Source organism: Leptonotus elevatus, chromosome 3, assembly GCF_054856555.1.
Source record: "Leptonotus elevatus isolate MCC_2025b chromosome 3, RoL_Lele_1.0, whole genome shotgun sequence".
NCBI classification, from domain to species: domain Eukaryota; kingdom Metazoa; phylum Chordata; class Actinopteri; order Syngnathiformes; family Syngnathidae; genus Leptonotus; species Leptonotus elevatus.
In genome coordinates, this window is record NC_141241.1 from 26,985,906 (window position 1) to 27,006,711 (window position 20,806).

At 39.1% G+C, this 20,806-nt stretch overlaps 2 protein-coding genes across 5 annotated transcripts in view; one reads left to right on the forward strand and one right to left on the reverse strand.

The window, feature by feature from the left end:
• Positions 1 to 3,111: 3,111 nt before the first annotated feature.
• LOC147178065 (uncharacterized) lies at positions 3,112 to 13,606 on the forward strand. The gene is made up of 6 exons (XM_086071725.1): positions 3,112 to 3,331; positions 5,264 to 5,709; positions 5,930 to 6,005; positions 8,640 to 8,718; positions 12,528 to 12,636; positions 12,977 to 13,606. The coding sequence occupies exons 1-6, from the start codon at positions 3,259 to 3,261 to the stop codon at positions 13,295 to 13,297; spliced, it is 1,104 nt and encodes a 367-aa protein (XP_085927851.1). The 5' UTR covers positions 3,112 to 3,258; the 3' UTR covers positions 13,298 to 13,606.
• A 2,319-nt stretch (positions 13,607 to 15,925) lies between these two features.
• The window catches only part of herc1 (HECT and RLD domain containing E3 ubiquitin protein ligase family member 1), an 80,822-nt gene continuing 75,941 nt past the window's right edge, over positions 15,926 to 20,806 (reverse strand). For all 4 annotated transcript variants that reach the window (XM_086070618.1, XM_086070617.1, XM_086070619.1 and 1 more), the window contains exons 75-79: positions 20,681 to 20,757; positions 19,713 to 19,965; positions 18,596 to 18,748; positions 18,186 to 18,491; positions 15,926 to 16,603 (exon numbers count right to left, since the gene is read on the reverse strand). In XM_086070618.1, coding sequence (XP_085926744.1) covers positions 16,418 to 16,603; positions 18,186 to 18,491; positions 18,596 to 18,748; positions 19,713 to 19,965; positions 20,681 to 20,757 — 975 coding nt within the window. In that variant the 3' untranslated portion in view covers positions 15,926 to 16,417. The remainder of the gene's footprint in view (positions 16,604 to 18,185; positions 18,492 to 18,595; positions 18,749 to 19,712; positions 19,966 to 20,680; positions 20,758 to 20,806) is intronic.

The window sequence follows — 20,806 nt, forward strand, 5'->3', positions numbered from 1 at the left end:
AGAGAGAGAGAGAGAGAGAGAGAGAGAGAGAGAGAGAGAGAGACATACATACATACATACATACATACATACATACATACATACATACATACATACATATATTTTTTCCAGATGTTTCTTCTTGAGATTGGCAATTGTCCTCATTTGTTGGTGTGGGTTTCTTTTGCCAAGCTTTTTTTTCAGCCTGAGCCATAGCTGACTTAAATCTGCATTCGCAATCACAAACTGTTTGAAAAGTAAATAATGATATGAAGAGAATTTTCGCCAGCAAGGCCCAAAGTTATATACTGTAGATGTAAAGTACTACAGTATACAACAATGCAGAGCAACTGCAAACTGTAAGGCAAGTGTGATAGTATGACACAATATGATATAAACAATGGTATAATGTAGCAATTATAAATGTGGTTAGCACCAAACCTACCTTTAAAAAAAAAAGGGTCTGTCTATAAACATTACACTTTATGACCAACAGAGGGCAGCATATTGCCAATTATCTCCACTCAGATGACCGTAAGAACAAAAATCATTTGGTCGACACGGTTGGTTTGGATTTTCAAATAATTTTCCCAAGAGGATATCATGTTTCTATATCAGGGGTCACCAACTTTTTTTTTTAAGCTGAGAGCTACTTCTTGGGTAGTGATTAAGTTGGAGGGATCCCAAAAAAATAAAAATAAAGTTGGAGGGATACCAGTTTGAAACACACTTCTGAAATAAGAAATTTGATGGAATTATGACTGTTATTATCGTTTTTTGTGTTTTTTTAAATGATGGTTATTTATGTGACAACATTATGTGAATGCTTATCACATTCACAATAATTAGGAAAAATATACTTATCAATATGCAAAACCAGTTCTCTAAATCTCAATATTCACATTTTCAAATGTTCACGTCTACAACATTCCTAGGAAATCACAATGTCTCATCACTGCTGAGCTATTTTTTAGAACAGGCCAGCGGGCTACTCCATGTGGTCCTGCTACATTTTGCCCGTGCGCACCACTTTGGTGACCCCTGTTCTATATTTCGATATATTAATAAAACTACCTCTGTTATATAACCATTATAAACTGACAACCTTAACCGTAACATTTTAACATTCCCACGGTCATGTCATGTAAAATTTTAATGAACTAAATTCTAAAACCCATTTTTTTTAAAACACTAATGATGAACGACAAATGTTTGAATGGCATGATGAAATACATTTTCAACCTGATTTGTCACGCGTCAAATGTAAAAAAATTATATAAAAAATAATGATAATACTAATGCATTTTATATTTTTGAAAGTCTGGTTTGGCACCATTTATTTATAATTTGGGTTCTGAACTGTACAATTTGGCCAAGTCTCTACTCTCCAAATAATGTAATCACTAAAGTCATGGCAAATCCTCTTATCGGACAAAAGGATAGTAATTCAAGCCAGCTTGTTTTGACATTTTCTGTACATCTGCTAAATCCACTCAAGTCAACACGTCCCAGTCATGTTGAAGTTGAACTGTGCGGAGTCAGCAGGAAAATATGGGGCTTCCTGAGGACAACCTGGATGTATGCCAAAGCTGGAAATTGATCTTTATTTTAAATAGGGACAACCACATGCAGTAAGTGTCCAGTTTGAGTTGTGGGTGGTGCACTTGGCAGCATATTTCAAAACAAATCACACTGCCTCTATCCTTGTGTGACTTTTGCAAATCAAGGGTTTGCCTTACATTCTTAACTGTTCAAAGTATGAGAGAAAGTCCAATAGTTAAAGCTGAAATTTATGTTTGTTGACTGTTTTACACAAAACAACACAGCTTCTCGCTTGTAATTGCTTGTGGTCTATTTCCACATACAACTGACAATTTTCTGATGATTAAATTTTGTCATTTCCCCCCCAACTTGACCTTTTGAAGATTTACTTTTTAACAAATATATAAATTTAAAAAAAAAAGTGGAATGGGCAAGGGCCAAGTCAGAACTCCTTTGTGAAAAAAATTAAGGATAGCAAGCGGAATAACCATATGACAATATGACAAGATCGGAGCTAACACATAGCCTACTGATCGTAGAGCAAAAGTGAACTACAGTACTGCATCGCGACCAAGGACAACTATGTAGGCCTACACTGTTCTTGTAAATCTGGGCAATACCATTACACACAAAAAAGGCCTCTACAAACATTTGAACCTAGCTAACCTGGCTATTAGTATTAGTATTTAGTAAAAGCAAATTAAAAGTAAATTGGTGAAATATTCGGCAGCAAGGTAAAGCGTCACTTTTCAGTGGCGGGGCTTTGTCTTGGATCACATGACTTACTCCCTGCCTCAGGAACTTATCGAAGCCTGTCTGCAAAAATCCTAGTGTGTGTGTGTGTCTCTCTGACCACCATGTGACTGATACAGTTCAACACACTTATGTAATCTCTCTCTCTCGCTCTCTTTCTCCCCCCCCCCCTCTCTCTCTAATGCAGTATCCACATATGACATAATTTCCTTGTCTGGTTGTGTAATTCAGAGCTGTAAATCTTCTCATTTTAGGTGTTTCTTCTCCATTTAGGGGTAGCTCATGTCCTCTTGGGGATTCAGATGTTTACCTGCTTCAACTCAATGCGCATCTACAGGATTAACTCCACGTGTGTTTTGCTTTGTCTTTGACATTGCTGTTTTGTGAAAAAGGGTCTCAGCGAAGGCAAAAATTACCTATATGCATCTAACTATTTTAAAGACAATCACCTGATTCTATTTTTATTACACCAAAAACAATCTGCTTAATGGCACTTATTTTCTGTACAAGATTAGTATAATAATAATAAAAAAAAATTGATGAACAAAAGCATTGCAATTTTGGTTGATGCTTACAGTAGTAGTGTTGATTTCATTGGGCCTTGAACAATATTTGAATATTTGGATCTCAAGTAGTCTGTTCTTCCTGGTTGAACACAATTTCCTTGTGAACACTTGAAGGCGCCCAAAATCATCAAATTATAAGTCAACAGAGCATAGCAACCTAAAAAAAAAGCTAAAGTTAGTGTTAGGGCAGTTCATTCATCGGAGAGATCACGTGTTCACTCCAATTGTTGTTTCTGTCGACATTGGCGTGTCTTTTTTGAAGCATGTACGTAACGTGCTAGCCCCGCCCCTCCCGGACACGTTGCCCGGGGAGAGGCTCCACGGGCTGAACGGGAGCCTCCCACCATGCCTGCCTGCTCCGCCCGCCCGCCCGTCCGCCCGCCGCCGCCGGCCTGACTTGAGTCAGTCTGCTGCTCTCATGCTGCTTTTTCCACCAGACTGTCCGTCCCCACGACACCGCCAGACGGAGGGAAACACACGCTTGACTCCGGGTAAGCTTCGCTGCTCTGCCCCCATCCTTTAGCCGCTCACCTGCTTCTACTTTTGGGTGGCGGGTTTGTTTGGAATTGCCTTTGAAAACAATCGGGTACAACTATAAGCGCAGCTGTGACTCAGTCGCACAATGATGGTGCATTTCAGCATTGCCAGCACAGTTGACAGTGTTAGTGGATGATTGTGTCTACACAACGTTGCATCAGCAATCGGCATGTGAAAGAAAACAAGCTCATGTGTTTGCTCTTTTTGTCTTACATAATGTTGGACGACCTGCCCTTTTGGAAGAGAAACTGTAGGCTGGAGGACGGTTATTTAATCCACTGTTATCACGTTCAGTCTTATAATGGGCAGAACTAGCCAGGATTAAATTAGTTAAAGTGTCAACATTTCATGGCACATGGGTATTTTTTTATGTAATTGTACCCCTCTTGAAATGTATTTAGTTGCCATTTGTTCGTGAATTAAAATAAATGAGTCAGAATTTCTGAAATCCAACGTCAGCGATACACATTTAATGGCATTTTGTGTCTTCTACTAGTTCTATACGTAGAGGTAATTCTATAATTTAATTCTTATTTGGGAGCAACACAATAATAGACAGACTATATAAGGCTGTGAATGAAACAATTCGTCAAATGTTATACTTTATCCCCAAAAATCTATAGGCTAATGTTAATGGTTGATAAAACATGTCGTTTTGGAGGTACAAAATTATTGTCATTTTACAATACATATCTTATCTTGCACTGAGTTTGCCTTGTTTTTTCCAATTCACGCACGCACGCACGCACACGCACGCACGCACACACAGAGCTACTGGTAGCTAACTGTAGGTAACTGCAGCTCCGAAACGAGCGCACTGTACATGGCGCATGCATGATAAAAACAAATGGTAGCATGTATGCTAAAATACGGTAACAAGCATTCTACCATGTGTTTTAAAATGGCAACTGGAGTAAAATAGTGAGTTCAGTTATACTTTATAATTCAACTATTTAATTTATTTAACTCACGGTAATAACGTTATTCGTTGCCGTGCACTTTAACCAGCGTTCACAATCCATTCACACACCGCGGCGCGACTGGTGCGGCCTCCTTGTTTGTTTTGGTGGATCGCTCCAAAGCTTCTCCAGCGGTTGGATCCTCCCAGAATGATGGAAAGCCCCGACGTTTTCTTGTTTCCTCACCTTTCGAACCATGGATTCATTGATGTGGAATTATCCATGTACAACCGCATAACTGATAGATTGCAGTTTAAATTGTGCCTTGTAAGCATGTCTCGACTTTAAGCTGATGCCATTCACGGAGTTCTGCCGGAATTTGAGTCGTCTCCGCAGATAGCGCCCGGTCGTCCTAATGGGTGGGGTCCAAACGGGGTAAACGAAATGAACTACAGGACACTGCAGTCTGGCGTTTCTTTTGATCTCTTTTTATTTACTTTCTCGTTCCATCTCCACATTCGAATACATACAGCGACAACTCTCTAATGTCTTCGCCGCCGCCACCACCACCGTCCCCCCCCCCCCCCCCCACAGTCCCAACTACAGGCCATCAGCCAACCAAGAACGAGCGTGATCCAGACCACCAATCAGAAACGTGCGTTGGTGCAGCAACATTTGCCCCTTGGCTGGAAGGAAAACGTCTCCGGAACTCATTTAAGTGTGCCTTATAGTCTTAAAAGACATAACATTTTCTTGAAAACTTCTTGGGCGGCGGCCAGTTTACACGGGCGCCCCGCCCAAATATTAACATGGTGTGGGAATGGCTGGTGTTAAAAGCGAGTGATATTTTAACACATGTAATGCTCACAGGCATATGTTCGTGATCCTCTACAAAAACTGGCAAATCAGAAGCGGCACATTAAATTGGAACCCCACCCCCCCAAAAATACTTTTTTTGTAATGATACTTGTTGTTTTTAATTGGCAGGTCAGTGGCGCTCTCTACTGGCTTCCATCATGTCATCACCCTCATACTCTGATTACTCCACTGATTGGTTTGTCCGTGATGAAAACAGCAATGACTGCCTCAAGAGATTCCGCGGCCCTCAGCATGCAGAGGCCCCAGTGGTGCAGATGATTGCATCATCCTCATCCTCTAATACTTTGAGGGAATCGCCTACCACGCTGTTTCACTCTGGTGGTGCCTTCTGGATGAGGAAGAGGAGAAGCGTCTGCTGCAGATGTGATGATGGAGTCTACTGTGCAACTCTCCAGGAGGCCCCCACAGTATTTCCAGTTCAGGGAGATAACCCCGTTTGCAAGCAGGGGACATTTTATGTCGTGCCGAAACGCCTTTCTGTCAGGAAGAGAACTTTAGATGGACACGGCACTCATCCTCAACCGGACACTCAAAGTGGACTTTTCTCACTCAAGGTGAGACCAGTGCATCTATTTCATGTGCAAGCAGGTTGCAAAATACAAATAGTAATGAGCAAAGATACTCATTTATTTCTTATGGTTGCAGAGATTGATCCAAAATGGGTATAAATGACTGACTAATCCTGGCTCGTATTCTCAAAGTGGCTTTTAAACAACCCTTCACTGGTGCTGTGTCAATAGCGTCAATGCTAACAGGGTTATTTTCTCCTCATAGTGCATGGAGTTGCAGTGCTACATCCAGCCTCTATCATCCATCCTACGAGGTCTGAAATCCGGCAGGTACTCAACACGTAAGTGTCTTTTTTTTATGGCAGCTATGAATCGAAAATGCATTAATAATAGATGTTTTCCGGTAAATATGAATTCCGTCCATCCAGGTATCCTGATCAGTTGTATTCCAGATGAATTTGGGTGGTTTTGCACACGACAGTACATATTTAAAGGAGGGTCTTGGTCACCATGGAACATTTGGTAGAGCACTGCAAGTTTAAAATGATGGAATTGGAAGTGTTAGTGGAAAAGGTAAACAAACATTGAATTGGTTGCGTGGATAATGTTAATTTGTTTTAATTTTTTTTACTGTAACTCCTCCAGAGCGCTTGATAGTTGGATCTACAGCAGTGCTTCATTGTTGTTCTACATTCAAACCTACATACATGAATGCCATTCAGTAGGATTCATAACGCCGTCAAAACAAAACAATCCAAATTTGGATCATCAGCAGAGTTCTTGATACAGACCATAATTCAAAGTTAATTGATTTGTCCTTCAATGCACACCAAAGCTAAATATCAAATCCTCATTTTGTTGGTAAGAAACAAATTGTGGGATAAAATGCGGTAAATGGACTTTCGCTTGTATAGTGTTTTTCCACCTAAAAGCTACACGATCCGCACAGAAGAGAGAAGGCCAAACCGTCGTTTGAGAATTGTAGTTTACTTCGCTACACAATTTTTAATGGCTGTTTTAAAAATCTTGCAATCAACTTGTGTTAATTTCTTCGACGAAAACTAAACAAAAATACACACATACTAAAACTAGACTAGACTTCCTCATTAATAAACTATAACTGTGACTAAATCAATATGTATTTTCGTCGACTTATGAAGACGAGACAAAATTGTACTGTTCACTTAATAAAAATTGGACTAAAATCTATGGACATTTTAGTTCATGAAGAAAAACGAGAGGAAAATGATGTGATTTTGTAAAATCCTGTCTCTGCTAATCTATCACTGTGACACTGTCATGTGACACCCCCCCCCCCCCTTTCAAATCTGCGTGCAACATGTACAAACAACACATGGGACAGACAAGGTGGAATCACGGTGAAAGGTAAAAAAGAAAAAGAAAAAAATAAGTAATTTATAGTTATAACGTTTCAACAATAATGTTAATCCGACCACTAACTAATGCTGGCAATTTACTATCTTGTAGCATTGAGCCATATTAGCCACTTGTTGATTATGCTGTAATTGTGTGTCAAATTGTTTTTTATCAAAATTTTTATGTGAAATTAAATAGTTTAAAATCAACATTATCTGCTGACAAAAAAATATATACAGGGGTAAAATGATTGTCCTGACCAAAACTAGACTAAAATGTTGACAGTTTTTGTTGACTAAATGACAAATAAAATTATGTTTTCTTGGACTAAAATAAAGACCAAAATGTTAGATTTAGAGTCGACTAAAAATGGACTAAATAAAAACGGGATGAGGTTGACTAACTGATAAAAACTAACTAGCAGAATTGAAACTGGACTAAAACTGAGACTAAATTTAAAAATGGCTGATAAAATTAACACTACAATCAACAAATACTCCATAGATTTAAAGAAAATCTCAAACTAATACTAAAAGTAATGAAAACTAAACCAAAATTTTCTTTGGTCCTTCCTCGGGTCTCCTGACGGCGGTGTTCGGTTTAGGTGAACGGTATAGGATTAATTTTAATAGGTTTTTGGTGAACTAACGAATACACACACACTCGCACGCACGCACGCACACACGCACATACACGTACACGTACACATACTTACCCACATACAAAAAAAACAAAAAAAACAAAAAAAACAAAAAGAGCAATGATGATGACATTACCGAATGAACAATACTGAGCTCCTAAAAAAATAAATAAATAAAACTAAACCAAAATTAAGCATTTTGGAATAAAATAAATAAATAAAAACTAACAAACCTACTCTAAAAATTCATTAAAACTAACTGCATTTAAAATAAAAATCTAAACAAAATAAAAAGTAACTATAATAAAAAAAAAATCCCAAACTATTCTAACCCTGCTCTGTCACAAATGACATGTGGCATCTGAGAAAGGTGTCTTTGTGTTGTTTTTTTTAAATTATGAAGTCATCACTTTATGGCAAATAAATGAATGAAGTAGAATAAATGCAGTTTAACTTTGAAGAGAAACTTCACTCATTATCTTGCTTATACATGATACTGCTTACATTTATGGTTTAAATCTAATAACCCACTCATCAGTTAATGTTTTTTGGATGTTTTTGTACTTTTTGAAAGTTCTTCTGTCTTGTAAAAGAGTCAAATCTTCTACCTGAAATAATATTTTTGTTGTTATAAGTAAAGTATCAATGGACCAAAAAATAAGTTGTATTAATTATATATGTAAATTAATCAGCTGATTAATCTGTGATCCAATAGAAAAAAAAACATTATTTTATTTTGTTTTTTGTTTTTTTGTCAAACATTGGAATTGAGGTCCTCAAAAAATATCCATATTCTGAACATTGGTTTTCCATCAGAAGTTAATTCTAATCATGCTTTGTCTTTGTTTTGGTGGCGGCGGCCTGAGAAAAATCGTTTGATAAGACGAAGCCACGGCAGATGACACAAGAAGACATTTGCATGCACAACCACATGCCTCCTCTTGTCTTCTCTCCGCAGGTTTCAGCAGCTTCCAGGAGAGCCTTGCAATGGACCGGATCCAGAGAATAATGGGGGTCCTTCAAAATCCTAACATGGGGTAAATACAACCCATTCAACATGGGAACCACATTTATTATTAGGCTGTTCATGACTTGAGGATGTGGAATCACATGCACTTTGGATACTGTGTATTATAATTCTACTAAGCATTCAGTTGTTTACGGTTTGTGACATTGTATCGTCAATCTGGATGTTGAGGCACAAAAGCATCAGCAGTAATCAAAACCTCGGGAAATCAGACTACACAAACTGGTTTGGATGAGCGCAAATGCTAGCAAAGAGTAAGAGCAATTAATGTTAACCAAATGTCTCGTCCGTTGTTGCTCACATCAAATCCGCCCTTTTTTATCCATCTCAGGGGGCGGCCATTTTGCCACTTGTTATTGCCTAAAAATGACATCACAGTTGCTCAGTGCTCAGATAACGACCAATCACGGCTCACCTGTTTGTTTGTTTTTAGTTTGGTCATGTGATGTTCGCATGCTGAGCCGTCATTGGTTGTTACCCGATGTCATTTTCAGTCGACAGTAAGTGGCAAAATGGCTGCCTGAGGTGGTTAAAAACAGGTATATTTTTTTTTCTGCTTAATTCATGTTTCAAAAACGGAATATTCATCAGAACGCCGTGTTTAGACTAGTGGGGCGGCATACAAGATATTATTGTAAACATTTTTGTCTTGACTTCTTTTTTAAGGAAAGAACTTAATGCTGACAATCACATCCTCAAAATTAACTAATGAAAATTAAGTATTGCTTTATTTTTGTTCTCCAGCAGAATTATTAACATATATCGTATTTTCCGGACTATAAATCACACTTTTTTTTCCCAAAGGTTGGCAATGGTTCCTGCAACTTATACTCCAGAGCGACTTATACATGAAAAAATATACCGGGGGTATATCATTTCACAGACAGCCACAAGAGGGCACTCTAGACTTACGCACTGATATCTCCTACTCCTTAACATTTAAATATTTAAACAGTAAATGTTAACTTACAAAGACAACAGAAAACGACACAACCAAACAACAAATACTCCCTAAAAGAAAAGTAGTGAACCTTCATTGTGTTAGCATATCTTGCACCTATTCAGCGTGTTCTCCATTCTTTTACTAATGTTGTAACTTGCGTTCCAAGATGACGTAACGTCTGTTTTTGGTCAAGTAGTTTGTAAAATAAATTACCCGCAAGAAACACAACACACTCCAGTGCGACTTGTGTATGTTTTTTTCTAACTAATTTGGCATTTTTGGCTTAGTGTGACTGTGTGACTTATACTCCAGAGCAACTTGTAGGGGGAACAGTACTGGATCAAATAGTTCATTTTTAAATACAACACAGTGCACAAGTGGGCGGAGCTGTAACTGGCTTGCTAGTGCTCTAAATATAGCCTGTGAATGAGATGAGGGCCGCTGCCACGTGTGTGTGTGTGTGTGTGTGTGTGTGTGTGTGTGTGTGTGTGTGTGTGTGTGTGTGTGTGTGTGTGTGTGTGTGTGTGTGTGTGTGTGTGTGTGTGTGTGTGTGTGCGTGCGTGCGTGCGTGGGTGTGTGTGTAGGTAGCAGCCCATCTCAGTCACATTTCTCATGTGGAATGGAACATGCACTCCACATCTTCCTGCATCCGCCACAATCATGTGACCATGTGATGTGTATGTGCTTCAGCTACGACAGTATCACACACACACACACACGCGCGCGCACTGAGGAATGCAGATGTGGAGAACACATGCCAGTCGCCCCCTATGCAGCCGTTTTCATTGAGTCAGTCTTTGTGCCATTCCCTCTCATCCGGCAAGCGCCTAAAATGTGATGTCAGCGGCTTATGTAATCGCCACTGGCGAGACGTCCCAAAGCCACCCGAGCTGTTGCTACAACCGATTCTAGGATCAGGATCAGAAGTTTAGGGCTGCTGGCAGTTTTGGCACCGGAACACATCTGATAGGTTGTTTTGGCTCAAACAACATGCACGCTTACACACACACGAAGTAGTAGTTTGAATGATAATGCACATCCATCTAATCAGTTAGCTTGTCAGTAGCATTTTGGCTTTAATATTAGCACACTAGCATGCCAACAGTGTGTTTCTATCATTGCAGTGCAAAAAGGTCAGTTGTAGGCTACTTTCTGACTCCTTGTAGCTAGCTAGCAAAAATGTCAGCTAACTCCTACTTAACAACATAAACAGTGGCATGTGCTTAAATGCAGCAGAAATTAGCTCCGGTAATGATAATAGTGTGTTGATATTGAGTGGTAGAAGTTAAAGGGGAAGTCAACCCCCAAAACAATTCTTGACAACAATATGTCCTATGCAGCCCCACTAGTCTAAATATTGTATTTTTGTTAATATTGTGTTAGTGGAATATGAGTTAAGCAGCAACATCCAGCAGTTTTCAATTACTATAAAGGCGGCCTTAGGTCTCAGGTAACGACTAATCACAGCTGAGCTTCAGAAAACAGGTGAGCTGTGATTGGTCATTGCCTGAGCCCTGAGCAACTGTGATGTCATCTTCAGTTGACAGTAATTGGTAAAATGGCCGCCCTCGAGATGAACAAAAATGGCTAGATTTTGCTGCATAACTCAGATTCCACAAATGTAATATTAATCAAAATGTCATGTTTAGACTAGTGAGGTCACATATAACATATTATTGTCCAGAAATGTTTAAGCTTGACTTTCAAATGTCAGGTAGGGCAACTTACTCAAACTGCTCCATGTGACCAGAAGACACATGCGGGCTCAGCTCATATCAATTAAAATTAAAGCCGAAAGAATATGGCTGAAATAGGTTGTGGTGACGCAAGTAAAAAACTGCTGCAAGCAAGCAAGCGTCTGTTTGAATTAAACGGCAAATGCGGGGGTGAGTGTCCGTCTTTTCTTCTCGCTTGCTTTTCACCGTGTGAGTTTGCACCGGTCGGTCGCAGCAGCACCCGGGGTCATTGCGTACACCGGAGGAGAGGGGCGTCGCTTGGTGTACAACATTAAAGCGGGTCGGAAAAAAACAGAACTGTTGTGTACTGTAGTACAGGTGAGCCACTCTTTCTCCTACAGCGCCTTCCCTCTTTATTTTATTTTAATAAGAGCCCCTCGAACTCTTACACTTTTTCACCCACATCCCGGTGGCCGTGCTAAATATTTTAGCTAATGCTAGCACTATTGCTATCAACAGTTTTAAACACAGAAACAACGTTATCTACGTGTGGCGGCAGACCTGTACAGGACTTTGCAGTTCGTTCCCGAAGCTGATTAGCTGGTGCGAACAAATGTATTTATTTATTTTTAAAAGTTGGTGAATATGTGAATGTGCGGATTTTAAGTGTGCCGTACCTTGTCCCGCACGTATCCGTGCCCACCTGTGTGAACTACATTGACTATAAGGTGCAATCGCACCGCCAGAAAATGCTCAACCCTCGTTTGGTGTTTAATGTACCATTAGCCAACATCTCTGCGGTGTGTGCACATTTCAATTTATATTGTGCTTGGTTAAAATGCTGGTGCTAAATAAATATTTTATAATAATATTATAATTTTAATTAATTATAATAAATGCAATGATAGTAAAAATTAGCATGATGGTAAATTTTTTTCAGGGTTCTCGGTTTTCGGCCAAGCATTTTCATTTCGGTGCATCTCTAGTTTTAACACACTACCCAACTTGATAAAAAGCAACATACAGCAGATAAAATCTTAAAATCTGATTTTTGGGGTGCTTGAATTTATTTTAAGGGGTGCTTTAGACCCCGAAAAACGGGCTAGGCACGCCAATGGCAACAACACAACCACTTAGCAAAAAAAAAGTCACTACTAAAATATGTTTGCATCCCTCACTCATCATTTTGATCTTTTCCAGAGGACACTTTCTCAGCATCATCATAAAAATAGACAAGATGCTTCGAAGTTGGTTCCCTCACATAAAACCAAATCAGGCCAATGACAGCCCACCAGCTAAGAAGCAAAAGGTACGAAATATTTATTACCTATATGGAATATATTATCTAAGTTGTAAATTTGCTGACTCTGTCAATTTGTGCAATATCAGCCAGCAAACGGCCAATTAAGGGCATTTGGCTCAAGTGAAGACTTTAAGTTCCAGAGGCAACTCGCTGTGGATTTCATTCTTTCTGTGACATTTGTTGGTTTTCAGGTCATCATTCGCTTCAGTTTAGCGACACATTGCCATTTGAATTATTCATGAGATACTTTGCCGTTCTTGCAGTGGCATCATAGATTTAAAATCTTCCAAAGCGCTCTCAGTATGATGTTTAATAAAAGGACAATGGTGGACTTTCTTTCCAACAGATCTGTGCATCCGACCACATCAGCCGGCTGCGCATCTCGGCCGTCTGCTCCCGACAACGGTCCAACGCAACACTCGGCCCTCAAAGCCCGAGCCAAGGCGTTACCCAGGACAACTTGGTCTCCTCCAGTACTGACTGTCCGGTGTTGCCCCCACCACACCCGAGAGGCCCGCCGCGTCGTCTCGGTCGGGGGCCGCTGCCCTTCAACATCAGCTCGCCATGTCTGCAAAGACTATTGACAGCCAGGAAGAGGATCCTCACTTCCGCAAGAGACAACAAGGAGGCCGGTTGCCACGGATACTTGCATGACTTGAACACATGACGTGCTGCAGTCTGACATCCAAGAGCAGCTGGAGGAGTTCATTTTAGAAGCAACTAAGTCAATCTCCCGTGATTTAGAAACCTTTGGATTATCCTAACATTATAGATTGGAGGGAACATAAAACTGTATACAGTATGTAACATGAAGCCAATGCAGAAGTGCCTTAAACCTGCATTCTTTTTCATCACCACTCGGAGGCTGTTTAAGGAGCCAAACGTCTACAAGTAGAATAACCCTGTTGATTTAAGCACCACGCGGAATGAGGCTATATATATATATATATATATATATATATATATATATATATATATATATATATATATATATATATATATATATATATATATATATATATATATATATATATATATATATATATATATATATATATATATATATATATATATATATACCTACTGTATTTTTCCAATGTATACATGTCAAGAATAAAAATAGGCCGTGAAGTTGATCATTTTTCAACTCTAGTTGTCATTTTAAAATATACACACTTTATAATAATATACTGTAAATGTCACAATGAAAATGTTTAGTTGCTTCCATTGTTGTCACTAACATACTGACACGGCCTTAAGAAAATCAAATGTAATGCAATGTGTCTTCAAATAGTTAAACAACAAACTGTTTTTCTTGGTGTTACTGAAAAGGAAAAAAATGGAGGTGAAAGATTTGAATTGGACATTGATGAAAGCATGTTTCTGAGGACAAAGCTCGCCTGCACAACTTTGGATCACTTTCAAGGTTGCCATTGACAGACTTCCTGGTTGATTCTCACTTGTTTGACATGTTTGTAGCAATGTTAGCTGAGTGAATCTTAGAGCGAAACACAGCACTCAGCGACAATAAGGTAGAAAACATCAGCTCTATTAATGAGTCTAAATGGGAATGAATGCACATTTATGTTGAGTAATTTCTTGGATAGCTTTCCATGTGCAACGACTATCGAGCTTGTCAGGTCCTCGACCTCTCGCTGACCCCACAGCAGTCTGCATGGCTGAAGTGAATCCAAAGAATGGAAGGGAAAAAAACGCAAAGATGATCACATTGCAATACTGCCCGATGAGTTTGTTGCTCACTTTCATTTAGATGGCTCAAGTCAATTTTGAAATCATGCAACTGATTTCTCCCTCGTTGATTTTTTGTAAGTCTTCTCTGCACAATCGAACATCAACACCGATTTGTTGAGTAAATTCAAAGTGTGCACATAAGATGCATCTTCTAGTTTGTTTTTATTTTTCTTTAATAAGTGTGCTACCTCTGTCAGGTTCTGCAGTGTGTGATGTTTACTGCTGTATGAATGGCCTGTGTGGTATTGAGATGGGAAAGAAAGTCACACGTGTTTTGAGATTCAACACTCAATAAAAAATGGCTCATAATGCTTTACCAAATGGCAGTTAGTCATGATGATTTCCATAGCGCTTGACCTCTTCAGAGTCAAGGGATCCAATACCTCATTAGGGTAAAGTATATTAGTCCAAAACAAATCTATAGCCTGTTATAATACTCAGAAACGGACAGTTGCAATTAGTGCGGCCCTCTGTGTGTGATTTAAATAGTCTCAATTTCGTACTAAAGATCCATTTCATCGTTTTCTTTCGCCTGGAGTTTTTTTCCAATGTTTTTGCTTTCATATTGTCACCCCACTGTTGACATTTTTTTTTAAAGTCTAGTTGTAAATAAGAACAACTTTCAATAACAGGAATGAGAGAAGAGTTGAAACATTTGACAATTATTTAAAAAGTTCAAATTTGAACATTCGAGTCTTTCATCAGTCCAAGTGCCTTTACACTCCAAGGGTGGAGAATAGATGGATGTTTTTTTCCCCCCCAACAACAACAGATGGGCCAAAAGATTTTGCTTTCGACATATAAAGCCTATTTAAGTCAATTTCAACTCCCAATAATCTATTCCCCCAAAATGAGGCCTTTGTGATATTTTTTACTTCATCAAATATGTAAATAAATTCTTCAATAAATGTGTCATGTCATCATGGTGTTATGCATGCAAAATTAAATAAAACTTTTCATTTTCCTTGGGAGATTTTTTTTGTAACTCGATTGGCTTTTGATCAGTCAGCTGGGATAAAATTGGTACAGAAAATTGATGTATAAAGTTTTTGCGTATGTCGTTTATGTCTATTTAGATCCCGGTTATCATTCACAAACAGAAGATCAGTTTCACAGGTGAGACAAAATGACGGTAAATGACTTGAGCGGTTAATTTTATACATACTTGGAGGGGAAAAAGAGGGATGCTTTGTGAAAGGAATGAATTGGATGTTTCAAGAAAACTTCAGCAAAATCATCGCACTGTTTAATCAATTGTGTCTCAAAGGTTTGTTTAGCCGTTCATTTGACATCGAAGATGCAGTTAAAAAGTGCATCCATTGGCCTTGTGTCACCAGGAGACATGGAGATGTATTTTTACATTTTACAAAGAATTTGTTAACTGTTGTATAATATTTTTGATGCAATCCTGTTTGAAGCCAATATAATTCATTCAATTCATTGTTGTTAATGTTTTTTTTAATCACTGTAAATCGCACTAACTAGAACGTTCAACACCGCATATGTCTAAAACCGGGAGAAAAAACCCCACACACACTCAAGGTTCCACAAATCCATTCTGCAGCATTTATTGTTGGTTTGGATGCTTTGGGAAACAAGGTACAGGCAATAAAACAATAAATATGGATGTTACAGCAAGAAATTTGTCATGAAGCATTTTACACAATGTACACAATATATTTGTCCTCGCTTCCTTGTTGAATATCCTATGCACATTTCCAAACAAATAAACAACTCCATGCAGCGCCCCAAAATGGGATGTGGAGTAAAGGAAAGCAAAAACAACAACACACACACTAAATGCACTTGTGAAGATTTTTGTGTCATTAAAAAATAGTTGCTAAGACACAAGGACAAATAAACTTTGTGCTGTTTAAAAATACATACATGAACATAAAAGGTGGCCCATGTGCACTCGAGTTCCTATAGTGGTGCGGAGACAACGATAACGATGCATTTGAGGGTTTGTCAGGCATTCGGCCAAATGTGTGCATGCCGGCTCTTTCACGGTGCTCTGACGCTTTTCAAGTGAGCGTTAGTAGTCCGTGTCCGAGCCCTCGGCGTTGTCCACGTTGCGAGAGAGCATGTAGTTGTCCATGTCGATGGAGCGGCAGTTGTTGATGGCGTAGCGCAGCCGCTCGGCCATGACTGCCTGGCTGGAGTACGGAGGCAGACGCAGCTGGAAGAAACACGTCTGGGAGGTGGGCAGGCTGTCGTATGGCTGCACACATCACACCAAATGCATACGTCAATCACCCCACTCGCACCAATGTCAATGTAAACACATCCAGAAATGCGGATAGGTTTATGTTAAATAGACAGTAAGTATATTTCTGACTAAAAGTCACTTTTTTTCATAGTTTGGCTGGTCATGCGTCTTTTATATATAAAAATTAGAACTCGGACTGGAAAGTAAGAAAGAAAGTAGCGGTAAAGTACCAAATGTATTCACCGACTGCTAAACGGATGTAGAAGTAGAAATTAAAGCGCAAGAAGAAGCATTAGTCAAGGCAACAAATGTGTGACGTACCGCTACTTTTGCATGTAGCTTCCTCACGCCACAACAAGGATTCACAGCACCAAAAGGCGCAATAACCAACCAGGATTTTAGTTAGTAAGCCTTGTTAAACTAAAAAGAGAAACTTGTCTGTAGTTAGAAGCAGAAGTTTTGTCCACCCGAAACTTGTTTGCTGGCATCAACATTGAAAATTCCCCACTTTGAGAATGTCCCATCCCCATTAACTCCCAGCCATTTTCACTGAAGCAACCCCCTTCGCTCCGGCTGTTTTACTGGATTTTGACTGATTATGCAAAGCCCACAGAACGTTGTGTTCTTTTGCTATAAAAACATGGAACATACCAAAAGAAAGATTTGACCCTTTTTTAATCAGGAAAATATGTATACCGTTTCTGTTTTGCAGCAATTAGCATTAGAATATAGCTAAGTTTCATCATTATTCACAAATCTGTTTAGAACTGTGGGTAAATTAGCTTTTTGCAACATGGACCTGGTTGATCTCGTTTGCTCTGCTGCCACCTGCTGGTCGTTTTTGTTACTACCATTGCTTCAACCGTTCTTTGCAGTTGAGAAGCTGCATCAAAGCTTTCTGTATGCTCTAGCATAAAAAACGTATAAATATTATATAATTGTGACACTTAAAACATTTAAAATAGAACGCATTTATACTTTTTTGGGAGCAAATTAGTTAATTAAAAAAATATATGTTATTTTCTCTACGTAACAATTTGCCCAAAAATATCTTATTTGACCATTTTATGACTAAACATCTTCTAATTAGTAGATTAACACCTTAGCTGTTGACAAAACCTCTGGCTTATAGTTAAAAAAAATATATATATTAAGTTAAAATTTCCCACGCTCTGTGAGTGGATGTGACATTATGTGCGCAGAAAAAAAGAGAAAAAAAGTGTATAGTTTAATTTTTCAGCCACAAGTGGCACTAGTGATTCGAAATTCAGTTTTCTGCATTCAGCAGTATTAACATACAAAAAAAAAGGCACACACACCAAGCAAACAAACGGAAAAAAAAAGAAGAGAAAAAAGCATTTCTGTTCTATTTGACAAAACCTTTACACCTTTGAATGTGTGACCTATAAAATTTCAGATGATGAAGAAAACCTATTTTTTGCCCGGATCCATGATCAACTGAAAAATCATGTTATTGGCCCCGATTTCCAATCATGTGATTGGATCAAGACATCACCAAAAAAATAAAATAAAATTGTATAAATAAATAAATAAAATGTTTAAAAAATCACCACTATTGAATTGATGGCCTCACCCTGTCCACTTTCATGATCTGAAACCTCTGCGAGATGTCGGCCGTGTTGGCGGGCAGCCTGGAGCGTCCGGACACGAAGCGCAGGAAGAGGACTCGCTCCTCGTTGGAGAACTCGTTCAGAGTCTGCCAGAACCACTGCACCAGCGAGTGCTGCTCGTCCACCTCTCGGTAGCGCACCACCTTCTTAAGCACCTCGCAGCAGATCTCGGGCATCCCGCACACCATCTGCTCCAGCTGCTTAGCCGTCAGCAGGGACAGCAACGGCACCGGCACGATCCAGGACATGCCTTCACGCACGGCCGCCACCTGACGGGATGGGACGGGACGGGGGAGCGCCTCATTAGGTAGGGCTTCCCAACATTTTCCTTGCACTCGTCTCAGCTCAGTGAGCAAATGAACAACATCCTCACCTGCCGATTAATTTCATGTAGCCGGTAATTGATAGCCCTTTCCACATATTCCTTTCTGTTGGAGAAAGTGAGAGGGATGCTGTTTCCTCCCGGGATGATGGGCACCATTTTGCCATCTGCACTCTGACCGACAAAGGAATCCAGAGGAATCATCTGAAAGGTAAACAAAAAAAATAATTCAATTATTTTAATTCCAGATACAATTTTGCGGAGGCAGTAACTGGTTAAATAATTTAGTTTATTCATGAAAGTAACAGGTTATAATCACTTGAGTGTTACACAAATATTGACATCAGTAAGGATGAGATGAAAATATTTTCATAATGCTAATTCAATATTTGTAAATAAAGATTCTGAATGGTCTTAAAATGCAATAAGTTAGGTCTTTCATAAATGTAAGAAAATACTTAGAACATTTCAAGAAAAACTGTCAAATGTAAAAAAAATAATAATAATTCTATTTTCTTATGAATTTATGGGGAAAAAAAGACATTAAAATAATTGATACATGGTTTTATGAATCGATATCAGGCTCAAAAATGAAAATCGACTACAATGTGACATCACTCTACAATGGCGACCCCTTTGGAAACACAGACCGTGAATGGTCAAACAATTTACTCGAGTAAAGAAACAGAAAAAACAACTCGGATATATCCGACTTTCGACCATCCTCGAATGCAGCATTATTCTAGTACGGCAATAAAAAGAAAAAAACTCACATGTCGACCCCCCCCCAATAAATAACATACACTGCTTTCCCCTAGACGCACAGACCGTTAGTATTTGTTTATGTCGCACTACATGAGGTAACGGCGCTCGTTTTGCAACTCATAACTCAATCAATCGTTTGTCTGCGACGTGTCTGTCGGCTCCAAATCGGGCCACCGGATGTCCACTAAAACCGTATCAAGTATCCAGAGAGAGCTGTGGAATATGTCAAAGGAAAACTAGCTTTGGTTTTGAAAAGTGTTGTTTATCTGTTTCCCAGTTACTAAGATGGCACACATACTGATACAGTCGCTGTGTAAAAAGATTGAACATGCTTTTCACAAAAATCACAGAGCTGCACTGGCTAAGAAAATGTCCCAATTGAGCGTCCTCTCATTTTACCCACCTCGTGGAAATTGTCCTCAGTGATGCCGCTGTCTTCGAGGTGAAGAATGCTTTTCAGCGTCTGCACATACATGAGGTCCACTTCCTCCAGATCTTCAAGCAGCAGCGGGATACAGCACAGCTGTTTCCACACCAGAGGTGCCAGGTGCAGGTCCAGGGGCTTCTTGGTGCGAATGGCCACACCCATCAGGATGCCAAGAAATTTGAACTGGAGCATGTGCTCATCCAAGCAGAGCGATGGGTTGAGGAGGAACCTGAGAGAAGGACCCATGTTGAACGTGCTCATCGGGTTTTTGTGTTTCTTCATTCCCATTTCATTCATTTATTGCTAAAATATTAGAGGTGTCAAAATTAGTGCATTCATTTTGAGTTAATTTAAAGTTCTTTTAACACCACACAATTTTTTTTAATGCGCGATTAATGACCACTCCGTACTTGGAAAGCCTCTACTGGGGGAATTCCAGTTGCAACGCAGCAGACACGTCCATGTCAAAATTTAGCAGTAATAAATTTAATAATAATGCAGATATTTGTGGAGAGTGGGGTCAAGTTGTATTTTACAATTTAAAAAATGTGCACAATTTCATAAGTTACTTCATGTAAAGATTAGATCGCTCTTAATATGCAAAGAAAAATGCACCAATTGGCATTGTCACCAATGTCTTACAAATGCAATTATGCCATCTAGTGGCAGAAAAATTCTCTCAACACAAATCAATATCACACTTTTTTTTCTTTTTACAGTACAGTACATCTTTTTAATTTTAACTCAATTTTATGAATTATTATGAAATCACTATCATTGACTAAAAGATGCAGCCATATTTCTATATATGCAATATATTAGACTACATAGCTACATACATACATACACTACATATATTTAAAAAAACATTTTTTTATTGCCTCCAATATTGGTTGCGCATCGGCCCCCCAAAAAATTCAATGGGGCTTTGTTGTTTGCCTCACCTGTCTCTGTTGTAGCCAACCTCTGCAGTGGCATTGGGGGAGGGGATGAGCAGGTCTACCACACCAGTCTCTAATTCCTATGAACGCAATCAACCAATGAGAGTAACAGGACTTGCAATCACATAA

Coding starts and splice junctions, on each gene's coding strand:
- LOC147178065 (XM_086071725.1), top strand. CDS start 3,259: ATGCTGCTTTTTCCACCAGACTGTCCGTCCCCACGACACCGCCAGACG. Junction 6,006..8,639: donor ATCCGGCAGGTACTCAACAC/GTAAGTGTCTTT, acceptor TTCTCTCCGCAG/GTTTCAGCAGCTTCCAGGAG. Junction 12,637..12,976: donor CACCAGCTAAGAAGCAAAAG/GTACGAAATATT, acceptor TCTTTCCAACAG/ATCTGTGCATCCGACCACAT.